Source organism: Schistocerca serialis, chromosome 6 (genome assembly GCF_023864345.2).
Source record: "Schistocerca serialis cubense isolate TAMUIC-IGC-003099 chromosome 6, iqSchSeri2.2, whole genome shotgun sequence".
Taxonomy (NCBI): domain Eukaryota; kingdom Metazoa; phylum Arthropoda; class Insecta; order Orthoptera; family Acrididae; genus Schistocerca; species Schistocerca serialis.
In genome coordinates this window covers 96827164-96844513 of record NC_064643.1, presented here as the reverse complement: position 1 = coordinate 96844513, position 17350 = coordinate 96827164, and the positions used below count along the sequence as shown (strand labels likewise).

At 40.8% G+C, this 17350-nt stretch overlaps 1 protein-coding gene across 1 annotated transcript in view; it reads left to right on the top strand.

Moving 5' to 3' along the window:
* The window catches only part of LOC126484659 (Down syndrome cell adhesion molecule-like protein Dscam2), a 339526-nt gene that overhangs the window by 176603 nt on the left and 145573 nt on the right, over window positions 1-17350 (top strand). The window contains exons 16-19 of the mRNA XM_050108250.1: window positions 13337-13485; window positions 14770-14901; window positions 14984-15151; window positions 16935-17276. Of these exons, the coding sequence (XP_049964207.1) occupies window positions 13337-13485; window positions 14770-14901; window positions 14984-15151; window positions 16935-17276 (791 nt within the window). The remainder of the gene's footprint in view (window positions 1-13336; window positions 13486-14769; window positions 14902-14983; window positions 15152-16934; window positions 17277-17350) is intronic.

The following is a 17350-nucleotide window of genomic DNA, read 5'->3' as shown; positions in this document are numbered from 1 at the left end:
AAAGGGTCTCAACTATCTCTTGTTATGCACTCAAATGAGAAATATCTTACCCACTATCCTTCCTACGCCTCTCACAGAAAGATTCTGCTGCCCACTGAACCTACACAATGCCCTTTTCCACTTTCACCCTAACCCTGCTCCAAACCCCTTGCCTCATGGCTCACATCCCTGCAGTAGACCTGTTTTATATATCCACCCACCACCACCTACTCCAGTGTGGTTACAGGCATCATCTACCCTATCAAAGGCATGGCTACCTGTGAAAGCAATAATGTGATCTTCACACTAAGCTGGAACCACTGTGCTGCTTTCTACGTGATCATGAAAACCAACAATCTGTCTGTCAGTGTGAATGACCATCACCAGGAGAAAGCTGGACCACCCAGCTGCTGAACATGCTGCCTGTAATAGTGTGCTTTACTTCAAAGACTGCTTCACAGCCTGTGCAACCTACATTCTCCCTATCAGCCTCAGCTTTTCCGAATTGTGCAGTGTGAACTCTCCCTGCAATATATCCTATGTTTCTGTAATCCCCCTGGCTTCAACCTTTTCTAGTCTCCATCCTTCACCTCCCACTCCAGTGCTACAGTCTTGTATTCCACCAGTACACCCACTAGTCTTTTTCCCCTCCTCTACTTCTCTCCATTTCCGCTCTTTCTCCCTCCCTCCACCCCTCAAAACTCCCAGACCTACTACCAGACCTACCCTGTCTCCACCATATCCCTCCATGCTCTCACAAGCAGAAATACACCTTCCCCCACCCCACTGACACTGTATACAGAAGTAGCAGTGATAGTGTTTATTCTTTGACTTTTGTACAGCTTACTCTTGTCCATGTACAGTAATATATTCTCATGCCCGTAAATTGAGCACGTAATTCAAGAAAATATTACTCTTATGTTCCTGATTCCTGACAGTGCTAATTCGGGCTTTATCACTCAGATTGATAGTACATCATGAAGAAGGTCAGACTGCCATAATTGAAGCAGTGTCTAACAAGTGGTGACGCAAATGTGATTGAAAAGTTGGTGTGATCTGAAAGCCTGCGTGATTTGCAAGCTGAAGAGCACTCAGTCAACATGATTTTGATATAAACTTCTAAGATGCAAGGCAAACAGCAGTGTCAAGATTAGCCACACTCCTGTTCCTATCCTGGCCACATAACACAGTTCTGTGGTTTGTAAGGTGAGCTTTTGCTATGTTGGAATCAGGCAGACTCAATGAAGTTTGCCCTGATTTTGAGCCAGTTAGAACACCATTACAATGAGGAAGTACAGGATGTAATAACCACACTATTGGCAGAAAATTCTTATGACAAGCTTATTAATTCAAACAGTTGCAGCCTTCCAGGAGAACAGAATCTGTCAAAAGCTGACACTAGAGGATATGGGTGACCACAGACCACCACAGTACCTTCAATGCCTAAGAAGCAAGGTAGACACTGGTCCCAGATAATTTTCTGCACGCCATTTGAAGCAGTCATTTACCATCACAGGTTGAGGTGATAATAACACCACAATCGAAAATGCTGTTAGATGCCATTGAAGAGCTTGCAGACCAAATATAGGAAGCCATCACTGCTGTTCTGGTTAGCACAGTGACAAAACCATGCAGAAATACAGTTCTTTAGTGGCAAAAGTGGATTTACTGTGCACACAAATTAGCAAGCTGTTGAAGCAAACCAGTGCCAATGTTAGAGAATGATATCATAAGAAATTTAGGGGCCATTTGTCAAGCAGCACTGCATCCTCCAATGCAGACCACTCTACATGGTGGTACTATCATAAGTTCAGTGAGTGGGTGAGGAAGTGTACTGCACCATGAGCTTAACCAAATGCCAACAGCAGACAGTCATAGATGCAGCCAATTGCCCGTCACCATCACGGTGCTTTTCATCACTGACAGAAAATTAGGTCAAAAGTATTTGTTGGACACTAGCTCCAATTTAAGTATTTTGCTGTGAACCTCAACTCATTGCAGACCACAGGCAGCATTCTGTTTGACAGTGGTGAACGACTCCATATCAGTTTACATAACTCAGCAGACAGAACTAGATCTGGGACTACGTTACTCTTTCATCAGGTTTTTAACGTCACCTACATCTCAGAAGCCATCATGAGAGTTGACTTTCTAGCTTATTAAAATCTGCTGCCACACGTGGTTAATGCTTGACTAGTGATATTCAGCCGCAGCGCAGCAGTTCACAGTGCCAAGCTGATGCAAGGGGGTAACCATAAGCACACAACACTGCTACAACAATTACTAATCTGATTAGACCTCCAGATGTTCCTAAACAAGTGCTACACAATACATGCATCATATTAAGACTACCAATGGCCCACCTGTATCAAGCAGGCCTAGATGCTTGACGCTCGGACGTCTGGCTATCACTAAAGTCACGTTTGACACTATGTTAAAAAAGACATTATCCAACCACCCATGTTCAACCCCTCTACACCTAGTATCTCAGAAGTGTGGAGCGTGGGGCCCACGTGGAAATTATCATGCACTTAACAGCAGAACTCCACCAGATAGCTACCCAGTACCATTGTTACATCTTACATGGACCTACTATGTTCAGCATCCTGGATTGTACCAAAGCTTACACTCAAATTCCTGTAGCAGAGGAGGACATACCCAAAGTGTCTATCATCACTCTGTGTGGGTTGTTTGAATGCATGTACATGACATTTGGCTTATGTAATGCTGCGTAGACATGGCAGTTGTTTATCAGTTCAGTTTTGCAAGGCTTGATATATTGTTTTGCATACCTGGATGATATCTTTTGTGCCACTGGGGAGCAACATCAACAACACTTAATCAAAGTGTGCAAATGTTTAGAGCAGTATAGTGTGTTTTTGAACATGGTTAAATGTTTTTTCAAACAATCTGAGATCACCTTCCTGGGCCACCGAATTTCTTCTGTGGGCTCCCTACCATTACCAGAAAAAGTCAAAGCTGTCCTGCAGATACCAAAACTGAACACCATTAAAGAATCATGCCTGTTTCTGGGGACTTTGAATTTTTATTGCCAACATCTGCTGCATTCAGTGAAACTGCAACAATCATTAACTGCTGCACCATCTGCCCCGAAAGTCAGAAACAACACCACAGTTCAGTGGATGGTTTTGACGAGCTCTATGTTTCAAGCCACAAAACAGAGTACGGTGAATGCTGCATTTCTTGCACACCCCAGGCTGGATGCTCCCATAGTATTAGTAGTGGATGCAAGTCAAACACTATTGGTGCAGAGTTGTAGCAGTGGTCAGATGACTCATGGCAACCACTTGCATACTATTCACACGAGGTGTCACCATTACAGCAGAAGTGGAGCACCTACAAGCATGAGCATCTTGCTGTGTATGGAGCAGTTTAGGTACTTTTGACCACAGTTAAAAGCAAGAGTATTCACATCTATGCTGATCACAAAATTTTATGTATGCCTTCAAGCAGAACAGCAACTACTCCTCACCTCACCAATATAAGTACCTAGAATTCATAGCTACATTCAGAACAAACATCAAGCACTTTTCTGGTATGAGCAATGTAGTTGCTGATTGCCTCTTGTACATCAACAGCGTCTCGTGGCCTGTAGATTTCATGGAACTGACTTGGGCAGAGCAAGATGATCAAGAGCTCCAAAGTTTTTTTAATTGATGACACAGCTGCAACTTGTCAGCATGTGTGGTGAGGAAGTCAAACTGTATTGTGATACCTCTAATGGAAGATCACACCCTTCGTTACTAGCTGCAATTCATAGACAGCCCACACAATGTGTGTCACTCTAGATCTGTCTGACTTTTCATCTGATGTCAATGCATTTTGTATGGCTCGGTATGGAAAAAAGACTGTATCAACTGGACACATACATGCCTATAATGCCAACGTAACAAAGTGTCTTGTCACATGCACATGTCCATTGGCAATTTCCAGGATACAACCTTACATTTCATGCATGTGCACATTGGCACAATAGGACCATTGCCTCCACAAAATGACCAATACTACTTAGTACAACAGATCATTTCACTCGTTGGCTGGAAGTGGTGCTTTTGGACAATATTTCCACAGAAATATTAGCTTCTGCTTTTGTGTTGACATTGTTAAATAGGGCTGGTTGTCCTCTCCACATTATGGCTGACTGTGGATGACAATTTGAGTTTGATTTTTTCACACAGCTTGCGAGAGTGTGTGGATATATGCATCAGAAGACCACCAGCTATCATCTGATGAGAGCAATGCCATGATTGAGCTGCACTTATGTCACAATACCACCTGGGTGACCACTCTTCCAACAGTTCTCCTCAGTCTGTGGAACACGTACAAGCCAGATATTGATTCCTCTGCAGCAGAACTGATTTATGGTGAAGCATTACATCTTCTAGGAGAATTTATTGATGCCAGCTCTCTGCAGTCATCATCTCAAGATGACTCTGCACTCATCATCTCAAAATGATCCAGGTTTTATGCACTGTTTGTGGCACCACATAGTTCACATCTGTCCTCGCAGAGCCTTCAGATATGGCACACTACCTAGTTATGTGCACCATGACTTGTACTATTGTTCGCACATAATGCTATGTATAGACAACATGAAACCACCATTACAGCTTCTTTATACTGGCGCACTCTTATGTTTTAAGAAGAGGTACACAGATGCTAGACATTGTGGTGAATAGCAAAAGCACAACCATCTCTCTTGATCAAATCAAGCCCGCCTACATCTTCCAGGAGGTACTTAACGCCAAAGTATCAAGAAGACAGGTTTGTCTTCCGGTACCAGGCCCACAACCACAGAAGCAACAACTACATGATGCCCAACCACAGTTGGTGTGCACGACTCATTCTGGAAGTCATGTGCATTTTCCTGTGCATTTTTTCGACAGTGCTCCACTTCTGCCACGGAGGCTGCTTTAGCGTCAAACCACTGTCGTCTGCTGCACGTAAAAGATGTTGTTGTTACGCTGACAAAGTTGTAATTGTGCACCATCCAGTGATGCTGTATACAGCAGCAGCAGTGGCAGTCTTTATTCTTTGACTCTCAAACAACTTACTCGTGTCCACGAATTTTGTACATAGCTACACAGTTTTCCCATCTCAACTATGTTGATACTTGACAGACTGTTCTTCATTCATATATAAAATTTCCCATGCCTGTTAATTGAGAGTGTTATTCAAGAAAATAAAGTTCTTACATTCCTGATTCCCAAGAGCACTAATTCAGGCTCCACCACTTGGCTTCATAGTATATAATGACAGAGGCTGAACTGCCCTAATTCAAGAATTATCAGACAGTACCAATAACTTCACCAACTGAAGGTAAGTACTGGCCAGCAATTTTGTCTCATAACTGAGTAACTGTTTATGCTATTTACCAACTAACATATGTCCATTGCACTGCAATGCATATAGAAGTGACCACCAGAAAACTGGCTGAGCACATGAATGGGCACAGAACAGCTGTTGGCCTGTGGGGACATCCAGCATCCAGTTGCTGAACGTGCTCTACAGCGTCACTCAAAGCTATACCACATGGACAGTTTTTCCAACTGATATTGCTTTCCCTTAACTCCAGAAGTGTGAACTTGAGTGTGAACTCCTTGCATCCCAAACTCTTCTGGACTTGACCTCCATCAAAATGCAACTCTTCCCCCACCTTCTCTTTTTACCATCTACAGCATCACTCGAAAGCCACACCACATGGGCTGTTTTTCCAACTGATATTGCCTTCCCTTAACTCCAGAAGTGTGAAATTGAGCGTGAACTCCTTGCATCCCAAACTCTCCTGGACTTGACCTCCATCAAAATGCAACTCTTTCCCACCTTCTCTTTTTACCACATTGCTTTTATTATATTTTTAATATCTGTAGTTTTTTATTTTAAGACTATACCTTATCCAGTTATTTACTGAATAGCTTTTTTTTTATTTTTTCATCTTCATTCTTATCTCTCCTCTCCTCCGCTCCCTCCCTTCCCCCCCCCCCCACCTCTCTCTCTCTCTCTCTCTCTCTCTCTCTCTCTCTCTCTCTCTCTCTCTCTCTCTGTCTCTCTCTCTCTCTCTCTCTCCCTCCCCCCCCCCTTCACCCCTCTCTCTCTTTCTCTCCCCCCCCCTCCCTCTCCCTCTCCCTCTCTCTCTCTCATTGGTTTTTCCTCATCTCATCTCCTTTTCCTTCTAATTCTTAATTGTGCTATTCATATCCTCTTAATCTCACAATTTTAGAATTTACTATTTGTGTTCATTTCTCTTATGGGAGTTGAGGCTAAATGACAAGTAATTCCATGCATCATTAAACCATGACAAAATATATCAAGTGTTTTCTTACATTTATTTCACAACAAAATTATTTCTGTGTTACTCAGTGATTTTGATCTCTAATAACTGCTAAATCAACTTACAGTGGATATGCACATCCTATCCAAATGTAAAGTAAAAGAAAGAGATGCAGACATATTTTGCTACATGTTGACAGAAAATGAATTATCAGTGTCGGCTAGAAAATGAAAGTGTTAAAATATATCCAGACATTGTTTTCACAGAAGGAGAATAGCAAAGAGACTAATCAATCAGAAGGTGTGAAAAGTGGTTGATGTTCTTATAGTGCAATAACAGTGGAACCTTATGAGACCATACATATGGAGGATAATTTACACATAATAGAAGTCTTGCTTTCACAAGCATCAAAACAAGCTACTGTTGCCATGTTCATCTGAAATGTTTGAGAAATGAAAATAAGAGTCATTGACAGAAAATTTTCAGTGTACTCTAAATTTTACGTGGCCATGACCATGACAATACACGTGGAAGAAAGCACAGGTCACATCTGTCTACAAGAAGGGTAGCAGTGATGATCCACAAAATCATCCTATATCATTGACATCTATTTGTTGTAGAAACTTAGAACATATTCTGTGCTCAAATGTAATGAGGTATCTCAAACAGATGACCTCCTCTGAAAGTATCAATCATGCAAAACCCAATTCCCACTTTTCTCACATGATATTCTGAGACCATGATTCAAGACAGTGAGGTAGATGCAGTATTTCTTGACTTCCAAAAAGCATTGATTCAGTAATAACATAAACTTATTATTGAAATTATGATCATACGGCTTATCAAGCAAAAATTGTGACTGGATTGAAGATTTCTTGATAGGGAGGAAACAGCATGTTATCTTGGATGGAGAATCATGAACAGAGATAGAATTACCTTCATGTGTACCACAGAGGAATGACCTGGGGCCCTTGCCATTCATGCTGTATATTAATGGCCTTGTAGAAAAAATTAATAGTAACCTCAGACTTCTTGCAAATGATGCAGGTCATGTATAATGAAGCACTGTCTACAATACGGTCACAAATAATCAGTCATATTTTGAAGTGGTGCAGAGATGGACAACTGGTTTTAAATGTACAGAAATTCTAAATTGTGCACTTCGCAAAATGAAAAAAAAAATGTGGTATCCTATGACTATGACATCAGTTAGTCACAATAGAAATCAGTCAACTCATATGAATACCTGGCTCCCCAAGAAAGCATTTGTTCTCCCGCATTATTTAAATTGTACACCAATGATTAACCATGTAACAAGGCATGCACCTCATTTATTTATTCCAGCAATGTGTCCTTCTGTACCCAGTGTAACATATTTGAAGGTGCCAAAAGGCAACTTTTGTCTGCTCTTGGCTATCTGGGAGAGTGTTATGAAGATAACAGCATGAAGCCAAATCCTAGTAAAACAGTAGTCAGCACTTTTCACCTTCACGACAAACATTCCAATTAAAAGTTAAAAGTCTTGTGGTTGTGAACTCCTCTCAGTCAACAGCTCTACCCATAAATGACTCGGGGTTGTTCTTGATCGGAGTCTGCATTCAAGGAGCAATCTGACAGCTTCAGAATAAAGGTCACAGCATGAAACAGTATCTTAAAAACACTCAAAGGCACAAGTTGGGTAGCAAGCAACATTTGCTTTGGAAGTCGTATCTGGCCTTGTGCTGCTTAGCAGAAGAATATGCTTCCCCCTTGTGGTACCAGTCCTGCCACTCGAAACATTGCTCTTCACGAAACTCGGTGACAGGATACTTGACACCAACTCTATTTGAGAAAAATCTCAGTTCTGGCCAGAATAGCAACAGCCAACATCAGAATGATAGTCCAATTTGACAGCACAAATTTGAAAGGAGCAAAGTGAGCACCGATGATAGACACCGGCTTCAGGGGCGTGAAGCTGTTACTCATTGTCTTCATCGCAGGAAAGATTTATCTCAAGTACTGCGCCTTTAGTGAAGTTAAAGGCAGGAAAAATACATCAACACTGGCAGGACAGAGCTACATGCGATTGGAGCCCACCAAGAAAGAAACTACCCCAGGAAACAGCCTGCCATGGCCATCATGTAGATCAGTTAATCTTCTTCACATGGGAATTGGCCAAAGTAATACTGCCATGTTAAAATGGGGACTCTGTGATAACCATAATGTGTCTCGTGTGTGTGGTGCTAAGCAGATGATGAGCCATTTCCTTCTCTGCCATTTTTACACCATTTCTTCAGGCATCATAACACAACATTATCTGCCATTAGCAAACCCGTCAGCAATGCACTTTTCTGAGGCACTACACTTCTGTAATAGGGATAGGAAACTGAATGATCACATAGGCTTGGTTGGAGGTAAAGCCGATGGCAGACTTCATATTTCTGGTAGAATTATACACTCCTGGAAATTGAAATAAGAACACCGTGAATTCATTGTCCCAGGAAGGGGAAACTTTATTGACACATTCCTGGGGTCAGATACATCACATGATCACACTGACAGAACCACAGGCACATAGACACAGGCAACAGAGCATGCACAATGTCGGCACTAGTACAGTGTATATCCACCTTTCGCAGCAATGCAGGCTGCTATTCTCCCATGGAGACGATCGTAGAGATGCTGGATGTAGTCCTGTGGAACTGCTTGCCATGCCATTTCCACCTGGCGCCTCAGTTGGACCAGCGTTCGTGCTGGACGTGCAGACCGCGTGAGACGACGCTTCATCCAGTCCCAAACATGCTCAATGGGGGACAGATCCGGAGATCTTGCTGGCCAGGGTAGTTGACTTACACCTTCTAGAGCACGTTGGGTGGCACGGGATACATGCGGACGTGCATTGTCCTGTTGGAACAGCAAGTTCCCTTGCCGGTCTAGGAATGGTAGAACGATGGGTTCGATGACGGTTTGGATGTACCGTGCACTATTCAGTGTCCCCTCGACGATCACCAGTGGTGTACGGCCAGTGTAGGAGATCGCTCCCCACACCATGATGCCGGGTGTTGGCCCTGTGTGCCTCGGTCGTATGCAGACCTGATTGTGGCGCTCACCTGCACGGCGCCAAACACGCATACGACCATCATTGGCACCAAGGCAGAAGCGACTCTCATCGCTGAAGACGACACATCTCCATTCGTCCCTCCATTCACGCCTGTTGCGACACCACTGGAGGCGGGCTGCACGATGTTGGGGCGTGAGCGGAAGACGGCCTAACGGTGTGCGGGACCGTATCCCAGCTTCATGAAGACGGTTGCGAATGGTCCTCGCCGATACCCCAGGAGCAACAGAGTCTCTAATTTGCTGGGAAGTGGCGGTGCGGTCCCCTACGGCACTGCGTAGGACCCTACGGTCTTGGCGGGCATCCGTGTGTCGCTGCGGTCCGGTCCCAGGTCGACGGGCACGTGCACCTTCCGCCGACCACTGGCGACAACATCGATGTACTGTGGAGACCTCACGCCCCACGTGTTGAGCAATTCGGCGGTACGTCCACCCGGCCTCCCGCATGCCCACTATACGCCCTCGCTCAAAGTCCGTCAACTGCACATACGGTTCACGTCCACGCTGTCGCGGCATGCTACCAGTGTTAAAGACTGCGATGGAGTTCCGTATGCCACGGCAAACTGGCTGACACTGACGGCGGCGGTGCACAAATGCTGCGCAGCTAGCGCCATTCGACGGCCAACACCGTGGTTCCTGATGTGTCTGCTGTGCCGTGCGTGTGATCATTGCTTGTACAGCCCTCTCGCAGTGTCCGGAGCAAGTATGGTGGGTCTGATGCACCGGTGTCAATGTGTTCTTCTTTCCATTTCCAGGAGTGTAGTGAAATGCAATCCATCCATAAAAGAAATTACTTAGAAAACACTTGTGTGACTCATCATAGAATAATTCTCAAATGTGACTGTCATGAAGTTTCCAAAAAAACAAAACTGGCAAACACTTAAAGATAGGTGCAAACTATCCCATGAAAGCGTACCTACAAAGTTCCAAGAACCAACAGCAAATGATGAATCTAGGAGTGTACTACAATCCCTAATTATTGATCCCATAAGGATCACAAAGACAAATTTAGACTAATTATAGCACATACATATAGATGTTTAAGTAATAATTATATCCATGCTAGATATATGAATGGAAAAGGAAAACATCCTGACAACTGGTACCATGGGGAATATCCTTTGTCATGCATTTCACAGTAGTTTGGACAGTATGGCTGAAGACAGATGTAGATAATAAATGTACATTCTCTTGTAATGTATAGCTGCTAAGGATGTTTGGTTGTCTTATTCTCTGTCTCATTATTGTGACCTATTTTGTTTTTTATTACTCACAATAATTCATCATTTTATGAGAATTTATTGCAAGAACAGATTTTTTTACAATAACTTATTATTGACTGATATGAATACTAAAAATGATTACGCAGCTTTTCAGTTAGTGATGACCAGATGATAAGAAGCGTGAACTAATGCAACTCCAGTGAGATCAAATACACCAAAAGAATGTATCTTTTTCAGGAACTAGCTGGGTGTCCTTTATTGATATGTTATTTATCATTGAGCAGGAACTTTGTTGTGATTATAAATTATTCCTTGACCCAACCAATTCACTACGTATCTGCATTTGTGTGTTATCTTCTTGAATAGTCTTACCTCCACTATTTAAATTATGGATTCTTTACATTAAATTCTCCATCCAGAAATTGTCTCTTATATTGTAAGGATTGGTATCCAGTTGAGATAGTTCATTCACACACTCACTCATCATGTTCCGTAGATCCTATCAGGAAAGAGAACTTTTAGGAACGTGCAGTGAGTCAAGTTATACATTAACAAAAGACAAGCAAATAAGATAAACATAATTTGTATGCTATTTTAGCAAATCAGCCACTATACTGCTTAACCTACTCACGTTGAATCCAGCTAAATTTAATCAAGTAAATTAGGGAGGTGGCTGTTAATTTTCAAGGAGCTGCAGCCCCCTCATTTATATCGAATAGCTGCTGTTTATCTTCTGTTGTGTGTTATCTACTTGAATAGTCTTAGCTCCACTATTTAAATAATGCATTCTTTACATTAAATTCTCCATCCAGAAATTGTCTCTTATATCCTAAGGATTGGTATCCAGTTGAGTGCACTGATAGTATTCAAAGAAAAGTTACCTACAGCTATAGAATCCTGTTTACAATTCATTACTGCCTGTTATGTAGCTTTAGAATGAACACGGCTACTTGCCTTGTAGCTAACAAACTTTTCAATCCTTGAATAGAAATATTCAGATAATTTGTATAAAGAATGGCTAATGAGGTGTGATTTTAATTTTCTTTTGAACTGGTTGGGATTCAAATGTCATGCTGTGTATTAGTTGGGAGCATGTTGAATACCTTTGCACCAGAGCATGTAACTACTTTATGAACTCTAGATAAGGAGGAAAAGTCTACATGAAAAGATCCTTATGAATTCTTCTGATAGTTGTAGGGCTATCTACTTTACATAACTAGAGTTATAATTGTTCCTATAAACTGTTTTCATTCATAACATAATAAAATATATGGGGGAAGTCAAATGAAAACAGATGGAAAAAAAGTAAGCAAACTCTTTATTATTTCAAAAGTATTTACCATACCTTTTAATACATTTATCCTATTGTGAGACAAGATGGTCAATGCCTTCATGGAAAAAATGTTTGTGGTTGCCTATGGAATCATGATTTTACCCAGGCATGCACCTCTTCATCTGAAGCAAATCGATGGCCATGAATGTCTTTTTTCAGGGCTCCAAAAATATGGAAATCATGTGAGGAGGGATCAGGACTGTTTGAAGGATGCGCTATGGGGTTCCCAGCAAAACTTCTGCAGCATAATTGAAACAACCTTGGAAACATGAGGGTGGGCATTACCCTACAACAGAATGATGCCACCCATAAATATTCCTGGGTGTCTGGACTAGATGTCATGCTTCAGTTTTTGCAAATTGTCCACTACTACTGTGCACTGATTGTGGTGCCATGTGCCAGAAAGTCAATGAGCAATGAGTTCTTGTAATAAAAAAAATAAAATAAAAAAATATCGTCATGACTCTCTCAGAGCTGTCACGTAAGGCTTTGGATATTTCGATAGGAGTGTATCCGTGTGCTTCCATTGTTAGGCTCAAAATGATGATGCCATGTTTCATCTCAAGCAACAATGGGACTGGGTGTTTGTGTTGTCCTCATCATTTCATCATCATCATCTCTCATGACAGTTGTGTGATTGTGATAAAAATTGGACTGTGTAAAAATTGGGACTCTGTAGGGGCTCTGATGACCGCAGAGTTGAGCACCCGACAAACCAAACGTCATCATCATCATCATCATCCACAGATTTTCCAGAACTTCAGAATATGGTGTGAGCGGTACTATGCCTGATGCCCGACATGAACCTAACGTACACCATTCACTGTCTGTCATTTCTGATGACAGCAGCTTCCATTGCAGCAATGACAGAATGGGTAATGACATGTTGAGCCTGTCCTGACTGACTACTGACTTTCAGTGACACCCAACATTCTCAGCATTGTTAATTCCACACAAACACATATGCACATGACATACTGTGTTTCCCATACAAGGCAGACATTTGGCAAGAATTTCAGTTCCTGACACTCCTTCTGCAGTCAAAAATTGCACTACATGCAACTGTTCCTCTTTCTTGACCTCCATAGTTAAGTCAGATGCAGACACGACTCGCTGACCTCATGTTGACCTAGTCTTAGGAGACAAGTTGCACAGTTGTGGACACTCATGCTATTCCTTCCTCATTCCCAATAGAGGGCACTTCTGTACACACAGATCAGTCCACGCCATCCTCATTATATAGTATGTCTCATTTTATCTGACTGCCCCTGCTAGAAGAAATACTTTCATTTTGATTTAGTGAGCTTATTCATATGACTTAATAACCAAAAATGTGGATAGTCAACAAAAAGGTAGCATAATGTAGCTATTAAGAACAGAATGTGGCAATTAGTTTCAGATAATTTTTTCCAGGTATACAATAAGAGAACAGAAACTGGATGATGGCATGGTCTCTGAGTTAGGAATCTCTCGCACATATCGCCATGACACTGGAGTCTTCTCATGTTATGCAAGTAATTCATATGGGCAAGATGAAATGGCAATACAGCTCATTGTTCAAGGTAACAAATTCACATATGTTTATATCTATATCTATAAACAGGTCGTAACTGTGGTGAAATTACAAACAAATAAAGGCAAAAAAACTTGTGCTTTCGACTTTGCAGCAGACTCGTGCACATGAAAAAAATCTGACAGGAAAATTATCTTCTAGAATAAGAAAATCTTTCAGATGACAAAAGAAAGAAGAACATTGCAAGAAACAAAACTATTTGAGGATCTGACGGGGAAGCTATTCAACCTATTGGCTTAAAGGCGAGCAGCAGTGCAAGATGACAGAAAAGTCATGATGAAATACCAGAAAAGAGATGAGAATAGAAAAGCAGGGAGATTGTAAATAACAGAGAGGGCATTATTGACAATCCAGAGAAAAAACGGAGATGATGTAAATACTGTCATAGAAATGATAAAGGTGAATGATAATAGAGAAAACATGTATACTATACTCCTTCAAATAAACAGACATCAACACCAGCTGAAGTGGACGAGAGGTGCCTCTGATTTTTCTCTGACTTGTCAATAGCAGGCTTCTCTGTCACTTGTAACCTCTTTGGTTTTCAATTTCCATCTCTTTTTGGTAATTTCATTGTCGATTTTTCTGTCATCATGCCCTTCCTCTCACCTATGACTGATTTTTTGGGTAGCTTTTCTGACAGATCTGACATGGTAGAAAGTGTCTGATAATAGATGAAAAATTACTGTAGTGCATATGGTTCTGCAAATGAGCCATTTGCGAGATGGTTATGAGCCATCATTGAGTTCAGTATGAAATATTGTCCTAGTTAGTATGGTGTATTTGAAATGTAAGCATTTTGATTGAGTCACCATCTGATTGGCCTCAAGTTCGATGTGAATACACAAGCTTCTCATGAGTTACCACATCAGCAACATTTGTCGTTGAATGTGTGTTTACAGTTACTAGGTGATTGTCTCATTGGACCACACAATGATGTATCCTTCAGTTTCTGCAGTGTGATCTGGATCTTCCAGGATTGCTTGAGGATGTTCCCCATCTTCACATTTTGCTTCTTATATAAGATGACATGCTTTTGCACTGACTAGGAGAATACTTATTATTGAAGTCAGTGACTGATCTTACCTACACATTCACTATTATCACGCAAGTGGCTTGTTTGCAGACCTGTGTTTATCAGAATGTTTATGTCTCCATTACCGTGTACTTTAACCAGTATCAGTTTTTACTGTTAACTGTGATACTCCCTGTCTTGTACCAATATTTCCAATAAATTAATAACTTAGTGAAATATTTAAAATTTTTGTTTCAGAGATTCCTGAAATGCCAAAAAATATTCGTGTCAATGATCAACAAAGTCGATCTCTACAGCTTTCGTGGACACAACCTTATGCTGGAAATAGCCCAATAACAAGCTACACAATTCAGTACAAACTGGTATCAGGTAACTATCTAAGACATCTTTATACTTATTATTTAGTACTTGTCCTCATTTTAGATTAATAACAAGATGACTTTTTTACCAGAAACCTGGCAGACACAGCCATTAAAAATTACCGTGCCTGGAACACAAACCTCAGCTACAGTACAAAATCTTAACCCAGCAAGCTCTTATCATTTTCGAATAATGGCTGAGAATAGACTTGGCATGAGTGATCCTAGTGAAGTCATCCAGGTGACAACACAAGAGGAAGGTAAAAATCATATCATCTTCAATGTTTGATGAAAACTGTGATTGTTTTCTTGAACATTTTTATGAGAAGAACTATATTTATTATGTACTATTTTTTGCCTAAGTGACTAATGGTTTTAAAAAATTCTTATCCAGCAGTATTCCTCATTAAAAGTACTTTTTTCATACTAAAGCTTGTTTATTTCATTTTGTTTTCTTATTCAGTTTCTATAGAAAGCATCATTTTCTGCAAGATAGTGAACAATGCAGCAAAGAACAATCATATGTAAATGATGTCATACTTCCTTATGTCTAACTTGGTCCACATATTTAAAAGTAATAGCACTGGGAGAATTGGAGCTACACTTTGGCCTTGAGGATCTGTTACGTGGTTACCCACAAGAGGCGAGTGGAGGGCAATAAGTGGGGACACTTGCTACCATTATTCCCCTCCCCTGGAATTTGGAGTAGAGAGTTTTGAATTCTCATGCAATTCAAGAAATGATGGTCTATAGTTCTGTTAAAGAACAGGCTTAGGCAATAGGTGAACATGATGAAAATGCTGTGTTTTTAAGCAAATGCTGCTTAACTTAGTTTTATTTGTCATCACACCAGCCATGGAAAAATATGCCATTCATTTGGTGCAGCTGCATTTTTGAGCTGAGTGAAACTCAAGGCAGATGCAAACCTTTGCAGAGCAGTGCATAAACATAGCCCCAGTCCTGTTTCTATTGATTCCCTGTATCTGCAATTGTTGGGTACAGACCCTATATGTTGAGGCTATTCAGTTATATACAGCACACTGTCAAACTAGTCTCCAAAGAATGCAGTTGTGTTACAGAGTAAGTAATCTTGTTTCAGTTGCTGCAAAGCCTTTGTGTAAAATTTCCAGTCATTTGAAAGGTAATAAATGTTTTTTTGAAACATTAATACAATGTTTTACCTAGCTCATAGTCCATAATATGCTCATCATTGTCAGTATTGTACGAAAGCTGCAATTATTATAGATTTTCAACAAAATCTGTCTTGCTGGGGATCGTTCATTGCAGTTTTCTAAATACTTTATGCTTTTTCAAGAGCATAATTGTTTCTCTCTATCCCTTTCTTTTTCTTTTTCTTTGTGTGTGTGTGTGTGTGTGTGTGTGTGTGTGTGTGTGTGTGTGTGTATGTGTGTGTGTGTGTGTGTGTGTGTGTGTGTGTGGCCATTTATACTGGCCAGTGAGACTCAGGGCAGACCCTAGGGTAGATCTAATTGTGCTCTCTAACTTGACTACATTTTTTAACCCTGTAAATAGGCTTGAAATAATAATTTTGAAAAAGGAAGCTCTGATTTATTACATTCTACTACAGCTGAGTGGATGCCCATCCTCTGCTATCAAATGTTGGATATAATCATCTTTTTATGGATGGCAAAATACTTATACAGAACCAAGAGATCTATAAATACACAAAGTTTATATGGTGGTTACATGATATGAATGCAGTCATGATGTTATAGGATGCTTTCTTAATGTATCAGCATAAAAATGTGCCTTTTAAGAAGGCACAAATTGCACTAATAATATGAAAAAAATGTCCAGTTTCTTGTTGGGTCTGACATGTACAAATCTGCAGAGACAGTTTGCATCAAAATCAAGTTGGACAGCAAAAAATAGAGATGAATTTCAGCAAAGGTGTTCATAGTTTCCAATTGTTTCATGAAATTTAGTAATAGATGTTCAATGTGAAATTTGAATGCAAGAAAAGGTCTTTAGTGAATATTGTGTTATTTAAAATAAGAGCTAATCCATTGATTCAATTTTCAGTTCCAACTGGAGTTCCACAAGATGTTCGTGCTGAAGCTAGAAGCTCTACAGAGCTGTTTGTTACATGGGAGCCACCACTGAGAGAACACTGGAATGGGAATCTTCTTGGTTACTACGTTGGTTATCAAGAACAACCATCATTCATTCCATCATCTCCATCACCATCTCCTACAAGTCACAACTATAGCCTTAAAACTGTGGAAGTTGGTACTCAGTATGGTGGTGAAGCTACTCTTCAAGGACTCTCGAAATTTACCACATATACAATTATTGTTCAAGCTTACAACAGTCGAGGAGCTGGCCCAGCTTCAGATCCTATAACAGTGAAGACCCTAGAGGATGGTAGGCATTGTTATTTCATTTAAGCCATGAAACTTTCTTACAGGCAATGCTTTGCTCTTAAGTTTGTAGCTAAT